This window comes from Artemia franciscana, chromosome 1, assembly GCF_032884065.1.
Source record: "Artemia franciscana chromosome 1, ASM3288406v1, whole genome shotgun sequence".
Lineage (NCBI taxonomy): Eukaryota > Metazoa > Arthropoda > Branchiopoda > Anostraca > Artemiidae > Artemia > Artemia franciscana.
The window spans coordinates 2,068,471-2,080,986 of NC_088863.1; the positions used below are offsets into that span (position 1 = coordinate 2,068,471).

A 12,516-nucleotide genomic window follows, 5' to 3' on the forward strand; every position below is an offset into this window, starting at 1 on the left:
CGAGCTTATAGAACAAAATGACGAAAATCAATATGGAAAAGATTGGTCTCAGTCGGTAAAAAAAAAAATAAATAGAGAAAATAGAGAAAAAATAAAATTAAGATAGTTTTAATAGCAATATCACACAAATCTGCCTGTAAAAATGACCAGCAGGACGGTAAAATGTTTAATCCCCCACTCCGGAAAAAGATTAGCAAATGATTTCTCTGATGTCTACGACTGTATGAATATATATACGTTTTAACCATATACAAATCCTGACAAAAAATATTAGAGACTCATTCATAATTGCTGTTTGTGTTACTTCTTACATCATTAAAGGATTCTTGTGCCACGAATGTATTCCTCTGCTTTTGCACTGGTTGTCTCATAATGTAATAACACATTTTTCAGCTCAACACCTTAGCATTAAAGCTTATTTTATCACTATCTCATGAAAATAGATGCTTCGATGGTCCCTAGGGGAAACTCCCAAATAGAGATATGGTCCTAGCCTTACTGTAGAGCTATTTAGATGCATAATTGCACTATTTGAGAATATTATACACTAATTCAACTTCTTATCCATGGTTGCCACCATTTACCTTCTCTTACTAATGAAATCCAGTCTAATTATGTTTATGCTTTCTTAGTAGTAGTAATAGCATTTTATTATCCAAAACAATAACAGAGACAAAATCAATCGGTAGCACACCAAAAGTGTCGATTGCGAGGGTGTGTTACTAAAAAAAAGAACAAAAATAGAAGAGAAAAATTTATTAAAACAAAGAATAAAAAAACTTAATATAATATAAGAACAAAAAAAAAACTTATAAAAGAACATTCTCGGGTGTAAGTTTTCACGGACAAAATATTTGTAGAATAGACTCGCCGTCGTCTATATTTTTTTCATAATCATGTTTTTTACTGGTGAAATATCTCCTGGTAAGAATATTCTCTGGGAAACTTTTTGAAGAATTAGTTTTATATACTTCAGAAAGATGGAATAGGAGGGAAAAGTCAGAATCTCCTATAGGTTGGGGTGAGTTTGAGACTTCCGAAGTAAAAACAAGTCTATTTATTTTCAAGAATTTTCTTTCACTTTTATTATTAACTTGCAACATTTGGAAATTGCACCCACCCCTCTTTTTTCTCCAAAGTCGTCTAACTAAAAATTAAACATAGTCGTTTTGTTTAGCTCAGTCGAAAGGTCTAATAAATGTGTCCTTGAGAATGAATTGACCTACCTTTCAGCCCCCAGGGAAGGGCTGCTAGCTATGAACTTTGCCCGTTGCTTACATATACTATTGGGTATTCGGTAGTATAAAGATATTTTCCAGGAATGATTTGATAAAGGAGGGTACTTGGAGGGATCTTCCCATGTATGAATTTTAATGGGGAAGAATATTTTCCATCGAAGGGTATCTGGATTTCTCAGCATTATTCAAAAAACGATCAAAAATAAAAAAAAATAAAAAAAGTTAGTTCTACTAAAAGTAAGGTAAGGAGCAACACTAGAACTTAAAACAAATCGAAATTTTGTCGTATATGAAGAGTTTCCTCCGTCCTCAATACGTCACTCTTTATACTAAAGTTCTTTTTAGAACTGTTATAAAAGCTTGTTATTCTAATTGAACAGCCATTGTGTTTCAGGATTCATTCTTAAATAACTAGAACAAAATGTCAAACTTTAGCGTAAAGAGCGAGCTATTGAGTAGGGGGCAACCCCTCTCATATATGTAATAGTTTCTGTTTGTTTTAAGGTTTGATGTTGCTTCTTACTCTCAGTTGAAAAAACTGGTCTAATTATTTAATCTCTGAAAATAATCAGTCAATGTTCCCTCATCTGTTTTTTGTCTTCAGAAGCGATACGCCATTGACCTTGTAAATTATGTTTGACCGGTAGATGAGTCTCATGTTTTAATGGTGTGGGAGGATGATTGGTAATATTTTGGCTTATGAAAGACCTCGTTCAAAAATGTTTGGCAAATGTCTTCCAGTCCAAAGTATGAAGCCAAAGTGTGTAAATGTTTCTTGTGGAATTCTCCTATAGTAGAGTGGAATTTTTCTTGGGAATGTGAAGAATTACAAATTACAACAAATTTATCTTACAGCTGTTAAGTTTTCTATCTTAAAGAGTTTCCATAGGGAGTGACAATAAATTGGGGGCATGATTTCTACGGATTGCCCATTTTGGAACGCGCAGTGGATAGTTCTATGAAAGGAAATAATTCTTTAGTTTCTAGCCAGTTGAAATCGAGCGCGAAAGCAGTTTGGATAATATAAGCTATGCTTAGAGTGTAGGAAATGACTCTAAATCTTGGATTTATTATTGTTTGCCTTATTGTCATTAGACATGCTGTTGCGCAGTTTATATATCGGGAAGATCCATTCGGTAGGTGATAATTTTTACAGAAACATATGGACACCTCTTGTTTTGGATGTATGCCTATATATATATATATATATATATATATATATATATATATATATATATATATATATATATACATATATATATATATATATACATATTAATTTAAAAAAAAAACTTTTTTTTAAATGAAAGTAAGGAGCAACATTAAAACTTAAAACGAACAAAAATTACTCAGTATATGAAAGAGACTTTTGCTCCTCAACGCCTCGCTCTTTACGCTAAAGTTTGACTCTTTCTCTTAACTCTACTTTTTAAAACAGCAAAAAGTTTAGCGTAAAGAGCGGGGCGTTGAGGAGGAAAAGCCCCTTTCATATACGGAGTAATTTCTGTTCGTTTTAAGCTTTAATGTTGCTCCTTACTTTCATTTTAAAAAACTTGTTTTTTATTTAATTTAATTTCTGGACGTTTTTGAATAAATGCGTGTTTTCATCTTGGCTCTCCGCGCATAAATAATTAAATAAAATTTGCCCATTAATTAATTGCAATTACTCGGGAGATTTTGAGAAAAAGGAGCGAGGGAGGAATTTTCTGATTACTTAAAAAGGCAACTAGAACTTTTAGTTTTTTACGAACATTTTCATTGGTAAAAAATATACGTAACTTACAAATTAACTTATGTAACGAACTTCTATATTCGTATGTTTTTATTGCGTATATGCGGGGGGTTCAACCCTCGTCGATACCTCGCTCTTTACACTAAAGCCGAAATTTTGTCCCAATTCCTTAAGAATTACCTCTGAATCACAAAGGCTGTAGGATAAATAGTTGAAATTACTAAATATACTTTAGTGTAAAGAGTGAGGTGTTACGAGGAGGTAAACCCTTCATATGCGTAATAATTTTTGTTCCTTTTTAAGTTTTAATGATGTTCCATACTTTCAGTACAAAAAACTTTTCATATTTATTCTTTCATTCTTTTTTCAAATAATTCTAGAAAATACAGCGCCCCCTTTATTGAATTTCTCTTCCCCCATGAGAAGTTCCTCCATGGAAATATCCTCCCACGTAACGCCCCCCCTCAACTCTCCCCCTAAAGCAAATAATTCCCCTGAAAACGTCTGTACATTTCCCAACCATTACTATATGTAAACGCAGGTCAAAGTTTGTAACTTGCACTCCCTCCCACGGGGACTGCGGGGGAGTAAGTTGTCCCCAAAGACATGGTTATTAAGTTTTTCGACTATGGTGAATAAAATGGCTATCTCAGAATTTCGGGAAAAAATTAGCGTGGGAGGGGGCCTAGGTGTCCTCCAATTTTTTTGGTCACTTAAAAAGGAGACTAGAACTTTTAATTTCTGTTAGAATGAACCCTCTCGCGACATTCTAGGACCACTCAGTCGATACGATCACTCCTGGGGGAAAAACAAACAAAAAAAAAAAAAAAACAAATAAACACGCGTCCCTGATCTGTCTTCTAGCAAATAATGCGAAATTCCACATTTTTGTAGATAGGACCTTGAGACTTCTACAAAAAGGTTCTCTGATACGCTGAATCTGATGATGTGATTTTCGTTAAGATTGTATGACTTTTAGGGGGTGTTTCCCCCTATTTTCTAAAATAAGGCAAATTTTCTCATGGCTCGTAACTTTTGATGGGTAAGAATAATCTTGATGAAACTTGTATATTTAAAATCAGCATAAAATGCGATTCTTTTGATGTAACTATTGGTATAAAAATTCCATTTTTTAGAGTTTCGGCTACTATTGAGCCGGGTCGCTCCTTACTACAGTTCGTTACCACGAACTGATATATATATATATATATATATATATATATATATATATATATATATATATATATATATATATATATATATATATATATATATATATATATATATATATATATATATATATATATATATATATATATATATATATATATATATATATATATATATATATAGACTATATAAATGCGCTTTTGAAAATGAATTTAGCTCACCCTGTTTTTTTTTTTTATAAATTGCAATTGTAGCTCTGAGTTTGCCAACATTTTGAAGCGACAGTTGGCTGGTAAGGGCGGGTTCTTCAGTAAAATAAAATTATTGGCGAAATTGGAAAGAGTTGTCCTGACAGTTTTTTTTTTTTTTTTTTTTTTTTGGTTTCTTCCTTTTCAAAATGCCACCGACAAGTTTAAACAAATTTGAAGTGGTAAAAGACAAAATACCTGACAAGTAAACTTTAAACGTTAAAAAGAAAAACAATTAGTTGGCCCTTATTCACAAAGAGTCTTGAGAGAAATAGATGGGCAAGTACTACCAGAAGCTTTGTTTTTAAGAGGAATTAATTGCCAACAGTTTTCTTTTCCCTCGTGCTATATTTCTAAAATACTTTCTTGGTTTGTGGGAGTTTGGTTTGGCGTGGGGCTACTGTCCCCTCGCTAACCCAAGTTCTTTCTTTGAAAGGAGAAAAAAAGAACCATCCAGAATTAGACACAAAAATAATTAAATTAGTCTTAAAAACCGAAATGAATCATTACTTGTGTTCTATCTTCTTTTATTATGTTATAAGAACTTTTGTTCAAGAGATCACAATAGGTGTACATCTGTTTTTTTTAACCCAATCTGTGTTCTGTATACAACTTTTTTTTTTTAAATTACTAAATAACAAAATAATCTGTTTGATATCCGGTAATTTCTGGTTTGACCAGAATAAATCTTCACTTTCAAGTTATAATTTCACTAATTAAAAATGTGTAAATAAAGTTAGCTAGCACAATTGCATGTCACGTAAAGTTAAATCACATAAACTTGATTTTGCAAGTAGGTGCATCCACATCATTGTTTTTTTTTTTTGTTGTTTTTTTTGGGGGGGGAATGCAAAATACTAATAATATGCAAAATCTGAGCGTGTAAAGTATTTGAAAGGATAATGAGGTTTTTGGGACAGGGAACCATCCCGAAGATGCCTGGACTTCGACTATGCCTTACTTAAAGATAACTGAACTTTAATTTTGTATCACTGAATTTTAGTTTTTTTTTTGTAATTATTTTGTCAGGCATAACTACTTCTACTAATTGAAGGACCCCGAGGAAACTTGGAATTGGTACTCTCCTTGATCATAATATTCATTTAAATCAAATGACATTAAAGTTGCTTCCGTTCTGCCGTCGTTTTGAACACCATATACGATTTAAGATCTCCAAATGGACCGTGGAAAGCATACATTCTTACCCCAAAGTAGCTCTCATTAAAAGACAAGGCTCTATAATGAGCTAAATTAACCTCCCGATCCATGCATACCAAAGGTGGTGTCAAATAAAATCCCAGATTTTAGTAACCTTTGACATCTTTAACCAATGGGACCAAGGGGTTTTGTATTACCTGTCGAGGGTGTATGCAACTTCTAAATTCTTGCCCTATGTCGAACCATTTGTATAGCCTTATGCTAATTCCGCTGTTGAAAACAATGGTCCAATTGAACCTTTATGTTACATTTCACCTCCAGTAGTACATTTTAGAACAATCACACAAAATTTGTTACATTTTAGGGAATAATCGTCGTATAATTAAATTTTTTGTACTCATGTTACTAGAAATTTCAGGGGCACAGTGTTGCCAACTGGACACACTTTATGTCAACTGGAAATACTCCCTTATGCCACGATACAATGACATAAAAGGGCAAAAAGTGATACATGTTGGAAATATGTGACATCAAACTGCAAAGAAGGGACACATTTTGTAATTTATGACATATAACAGAATATCTCCCTACTGGATATATATTTTTGTAAAAATTTTATTTCACCGAAGTAGTGCTAATGCTTAAATTACTTATCCACTTACTCTCTACTTATTTTTGACATTTTATGCTGTATTTTTCGGATTTGCTTGATCTTTCCAGAAGCAAACTTTTTGTAAATACCTTCTAAATTATTTTCAAGTTTGTATTATTTTATTTATAGACGATTGTATTCATCCTGATTTCATTCGCCATAATAAAGTTAATAAACAAACAAACTGAAACAGCTTCCGATAGTCAGGCAAAAACATCTAATCAAGTATTACCAAATTAAAATGAAAATCTAACGAAATCAAAACTTTGGATTCTTGGTGACCTGGAATAAAAAAAATAGCCAAGTACCAAGGGGAATTTCATCAGTTAGTAAATTTTAAAGAAGGAAAAGGAGCCGGTAGAGAGAAATTTAGGTAAATAGAAATTTAAGACAAGGTGGTGAAAATACTTACCCTATCATAGTCTTCTGCTTGTGCCGAGAGGGCCTTTTCAGCTATTAATTTGGTACTTGTGTATTATAGTGACTATACTGTTGTTCTTGATCTGTTGTAAAAATCAGTTTCTCTGTATGGGCTACACTGGGAAATAATTAGCTTAGCCTGAGTGAGATAAATATTATGTAGTGTTGGTTAGGTATTTAATATAATGCGATCTGGGCGGCCCGCTTTCCATAATTTTGTTACCAAAGTATTATATTTTCATCATAGTTTGGTATATTTCATGAGCTAATTATCTCCAAGTGCACACAGATAAACCGGTTTTACAATAGATCAAGAAGAACATTGTGGCCGCTATAATACACAATGCCATCAATTTAAATAAAACAAAATTGAAGAATTACCTCGACTTTCCTATCCTTAATGATCTTCTGGGTGCTAAATAAATCATTATCAGGGACTAGAAGCTCCCATGAGTATGACACCCAAACTGGCAAAATACTGGAAGAGGGTACAGAAAATCTCCAACTGCGATTGCTGCAATGGCCTCAGACTCAGATTAAATAAATAAAAAGAAGTTTCTTCAACTGAAAGTAAGGAGAGACATTAAAACTTAAAACGAACAGAAATTACTCCGTATAGGAAAGGGACTGTTCCCTCCTAAACGCCCCACTCTTTACGCTAAAGTTTGACCCTTTCTCACAACTCTACTTTTTAAAACAATAACAAACTTTAGCGGAATTAAAACTTAGGGGATTAACCCTTCTCCTTTTAAAACACCCATGGTAATGCCTTTCAATACTTATTATGCGTATGCAGTAGGCTAGTGCATAGCCCCTTGAGCGGGATTTCGTTTGGGACATTTCTCAATTTATTTTGTTGGACGTGATCAGTTTAAAACAAAGATGTCTTTCATTAGAGAGCGGAACCATGGAGACTTTTAAAATGTTGAAAAAACAAAAGCCTAACAACTGATGTTTCACAAGGTTTTATGCCATTATCTTCTCATGGCTGCCATGCTGGACTGCCAGCTGACACCCTTTTCATTATATCTCTATATCTTTATTGCCAAAAAAAATGTCGCTTTTATCTCTGCTATCTTGAACACCATTTGGGCTTAAAGTTTTTTTGTTTGTTTTTTTTCTTCAAAAGCATTGTGAAAAAGAAAACTTTATATTTTAATACTTTTCAAAACTTTTTTTTACCAATAAATTAGCTTCAATATAATAATTAGCTACTTTTATCTTTCGTAGAGTTTTTTCCAGTCAATATCAAGCTTAAGATTTTAATGCTTTATTGTCTTGAATACATGTTGCATTCTTTTTTAGTGGGCCAGAAAATTTTCAAGATGAGTCATGCCCACAGATTTTTTTAGCATAGGAAGTCTTATGAATTCGTGAGCAGCATAGAGGAAGGGGGGCTGAACTAAATAATGTACATGAACTTACCTTTTTGGTCCTTTTTCAACAAAGCATTTGACTTGAAATGCATACTTGGATTTGTCTTAGAATTGTTAAGCATTTGTGAAGAATTTTTCAACCCTCATTTTTTACTTAATTAAGTAGAAAAAAACAAGTTTTTTCAACTAAAAGTAAGAAGCAACGTTAAAACTTAAAGTGTTTAGAAATTATTACGTATATGAGGGAGGTCAGCCCCTTGTCAATACCTCGCTCTTTACGCTAAAGTACAAATTTTGCCCCAATTCTTTAAGAATAACTCCTGAATGCCAAAGGCCGTTTAATTAGAATAAATAGCTCTTTAAAAGTACTACAAAAGACTTTAGCGTATAAAGCGAGGTATTGATGAGGAGGTGACTCCCCTTATATACATAATAATTTCTGTGCATTTTAAGTTTTTAATGTTGCTGCTTACTTTCAGTTGAAAACACTCGTTTTTTTTATTTAATTTCTGATCGTTTTTTAAATAATGCTAGGAAATCTGGCACCCCTCCATGGAAAATTCCCTTGCCCTTTGAAAAATGCCTCTATGGAAAGATCCTCTCACATAACTCCCCTCGATCTTCCCCCACCAGAAAAATTCCTGTGAAAGCGTCTGTATATTTCAGAATAAACAATACTGTACTTAAGCAATGGGTAAAGGTCATAGCTTACAGCTCTTCCACCGGGGACTCTGGGGGGGGCTAAGTCATCCTCAAAGGCAGTCATTTGATTTTTCAACTATGTTGATAAAAATGGCTATCTTAAAATTTTAATTGAGTGACTTTAGGGAAAAACTGAGTGTGGGGGGGGGGGGTAGCTGCCCTCCAATATTTTTGGTCACTCAATAAAGCCACTAGAATTTTTGATTTTCGATTAAATGAGCCCTCTCTCCATCTTTTAAGATCACTAGTTCGATAAGATCACCCTTTGAAAAAAAAATACACGCATTTATGGCAAAAAAAGCGAAATTCCACATTTTGAAAATTCTAGAGTAGAATTCTCTGGTATGCTAAATCTGATGGAGTGATTTTCCTTAAGACCAGTTGATGTTTTGGGAATGTTTCCTCCTTTTTCAAAAATTTTGTACATTTTCTAAGGCTCATAACTTTTGATAGGTATCATTAAATTTAATCAATTTTAAATATTCTGCATATGTATCAAAATTCGGTTCGTATGATGTATCTATTCTTATCAAGACTCTGTTTCTTAGAGTTTCGGCTTCTATTGAGCCGTATTGCTCCTTACCTACAGTTCGTTACCATGAACTATTTAAAAATCTAAAAAAAAAAATTAATCAAATTCAAGGACTCTAGTGTTGTAGGAGTTAGGCCTAAATGTAGGTATTGTTAGGTGATAGCCCACATTGCAGAAAAACATTTCTTGTCAAAGGCAACGTTCCAGCATTACCTGAAGTAATGAAACACAAGCCGTCAATGAATTGTTTGTTATTATTTTTCCCAAGAGAAGGGTAGTCCTAGGAACTTTGGAGTGGCCTCATTTGATTGTAAATTGGAACTTGTTATGCCTTTATTAAGAGCCAAAATTAATCAGAATCTGACTAGTCCCCTTCCTTTATCTTTCTTTTCTGACCAGCCCCCTGTCAACTCAAAAGATATTCGATAAAATTTTTGGACAGCCATTTTGTTCAAAATAGTTAGAAGGCCCAATGAATATACCTCAAGGGTTTTCCCTACAGGCTCTGGGGTAAGAGCTGTAAATAATGTAAATTGGCAGTTGTCCCAATGAATATACCTCAAGGGTTTCCCCTAAATGCTCTGGGGTAAGAGCTGTAAACAATGTAAATTGGCAGTTGTTTGAAAGTTGTTGGAAAAAGAGCTTGGCAATATTTTAAGAATTACTAGGGATTACACTGAATTTTTCAGGAAAAGTTGACGGAGCTATTGATCTAAATAAACAGACACTATGGGCATTCATAGTGCCTTTATATGGAAGGGTTGGACGTATAAATTTTGGATGGAGTGATATTTTTGGGAACTTAAGGTTTTGGTGCGATTTTCAGGAGTCAAAAGCAATCGGTGGGCAACCAGCATCCCTCTCGTGTCCTTTCTTTTCTAACAGGCCTCACTTTCCCTCCAGAAATATTCTTATAAAAATTTTAGATAGCCCTGTTTTTCAAAATAGTTAAAAGCTCCAATAATAATGTCTCCTGGATAGACGAGACATCCACAGTCCCTGGGCCAAGGGCTGTAAATAATGTAAATTGGCAGTCGTCAAATAAAATGTTTATGTCATGGAGGGCTTGTGCAATATATTAGGGTGTGAAGGTATTTAAGGGTATGAAGCTGATTTAAAGGTATGATTCATGAAATATTAAAGGGGTATCAAATTTAAATAATAATACACTAAATGTATCCAGGCTTTGAAAAGTACGTATCTATCAAGATGTATCAGGGAATGCTATCGGTTAATAGGCGATGTTGAAATAGATCAAATGACATTACTTGCATCCATGTTGGCACCGTATCCATATCTCCGGGAATGGCTACGAGTAAAAAACTAAAATTTTTCAGAGTGTTGAGAATCACACAAAAAAAAGAAAAAAAAAGAAATGTGCATCTAGGTTATCATAAGGGCATTCTGCAATATCTCAGGAACATCAAAACGAGTTAGGTTGAGACTTCTAGAGAATCTTAGGGAGGATATAGAACTAATTAAATACACTACATATACCATGGTTGTAAAAAAAGAATATGTATCTTCAATGTCTCAAGAAGGAATAAGGGAATTAGGTTGAAACTTTAAGGGAGTGGAAAGGTGCATATAGAACTAAACTAAATACAATATGTGCTAACTATACTAAATACAATATGCGCACCCAGGTTGTCAAAAGGATGTATCTACAATACCTCAGGAACAGCTAACAGTATTAAGTTGAAGCTTTTAGGGAACAATTAGAGGGATAGTTGATCGAAATAAAAAAAAAACATTATATGCACGTTACTTGTCAAAGGTGAAGGTCTCAGAAACGGCTATATTAATTTAACTGAAAATTCTACTGCCCTTTTTAAGAATAAACCGGAACGCAATGAACCTGTCTTCTATGCGCATTTTTCTAACCTACCCCCTGTCCTTTCCAAAGACATTCGATAAAAATTGTGGGATGGCCATTTTATTCAAAATAGTTGAAAGGTCTAGTAAATATACCTCAGGGAATGAGGTGATACCCAGAGGTCCCAGGAGAAGGACCATAAACAATATAATTTGTTAATGTCAACAAATATTCTGTGGAAAAGGAGAGCTTGTGTCAAATGATTACTCAAGCAAAGCATAAAACAAACCGACGTTACTACAAACAGAAGTATTGCTTCTAGAAGATTGGCTGAAGATATACACTGAATATTTAATGTACAATAGCATTAATTCCTGGAAATCAGAGCAAAAATTTTATTATGTAGTTTTCTTTTATTTTTGTATGTTATAAATATTAGGTTTGTTCACATATTTGGTTTTCAGTAAAGCCCAAATAACAAAAAAACAGCAACTGCAGAATGTTTAAGAGTTTCCGAACTCCTCTCTGCAATAATTTTTATTTGTCCCCTATCTCATTTTGTTTTTCGCCTTATTCTCTGAAATTTTAAAACCGCCTTTTCAGACTGCGTTTCAGAAAAACTTGGTTTTTCTCAAATTCAGGCTGCACAAAAGACAACAAACTTTTCTGTTCCTTTCTATTTAGTAAAATTGTTTTGCTCCTATTTAAAGAAAACATCACAGTCTTTGTGCTAAAACTTTCTTAGAAATAAAGGAAAACTTCAAAAATGAAAAGGACGATGAAGATTTCTCAATTGTTGAATGGTTCAAGCAACTGCTACCGGAAAATAGACTAAACTTTTTTTTTATTAATTGGAGTTCCTGTTCCTTCGTCTTTAGAGACGTAGAAATGGTGCTCATAGAGTATATAACTCTATGCACCATGATAGTAAAATAGGACGTGCATATATGGCTTTGTAGATATGTAGAAATGAGTAAGGACAGGAAACGTCGCAAGGGATAATACTGGATATTGCTCGTGTTGAACGGGGTCAAATAGACTTTAAAGAAATTAAGTTCATGATCAAAAAAAGTATTCTCTTTTCCTCACCTATTTTTTGTGCTGTTCCTAAGTTGTATTCTATAGAAAACTACACGTATGTGCTTGGCTATGTGTTTGTGAATAAACGGTAATGGATTTTTTTGTTTTGTTTTTCATTACTTTTTATCGGAAACATCACCGTATCCATCGGGGGTTACCTGGTATTATCCTCTCCCTAGCAATTTTTGTCCAACTCTTGAAAAGTAATAAAAACGCATTTAAAGGTTTTTTATGTTAAGATTATGAGTAGGTATTATAGTGACTTGGGCTACGATTTTCGATTGTGAAGTGAGAGCCGATAATTAAGCAATGACAGGCTTTATCCTTGTGTGTCCAGAGTTGAAGTTTCTGCAGTGGCATGTAGCGAAAGATAAGGACTCAATCATTCAAAT

General features: G+C 33.6%; 1 protein-coding gene across 5 annotated transcripts in view; it reads left to right on the forward strand.

Moving 5' to 3' along the window:
* Positions 1-12,516, forward strand: part of LOC136043882 (uncharacterized) — a 187,375-nt gene that overhangs the window by 14,722 nt on the left and 160,137 nt on the right. The window contains exon 1 of one of the 5 annotated variants that reach the window (XM_065728879.1): positions 1,972-2,374. The exons of 3 other annotated variants lie outside the window; for them this stretch is intronic. In XM_065728879.1, the coding sequence (XP_065584951.1) occupies positions 2,287-2,374 (88 nt within the window). In that variant the 5' untranslated portion in view covers positions 1,972-2,286. Of the gene's footprint in view, positions 1-1,971; positions 2,375-12,516 lie in introns of those variants that run through there. One more of the 5 variants, XM_065728908.1, reaches the window with a different exon arrangement.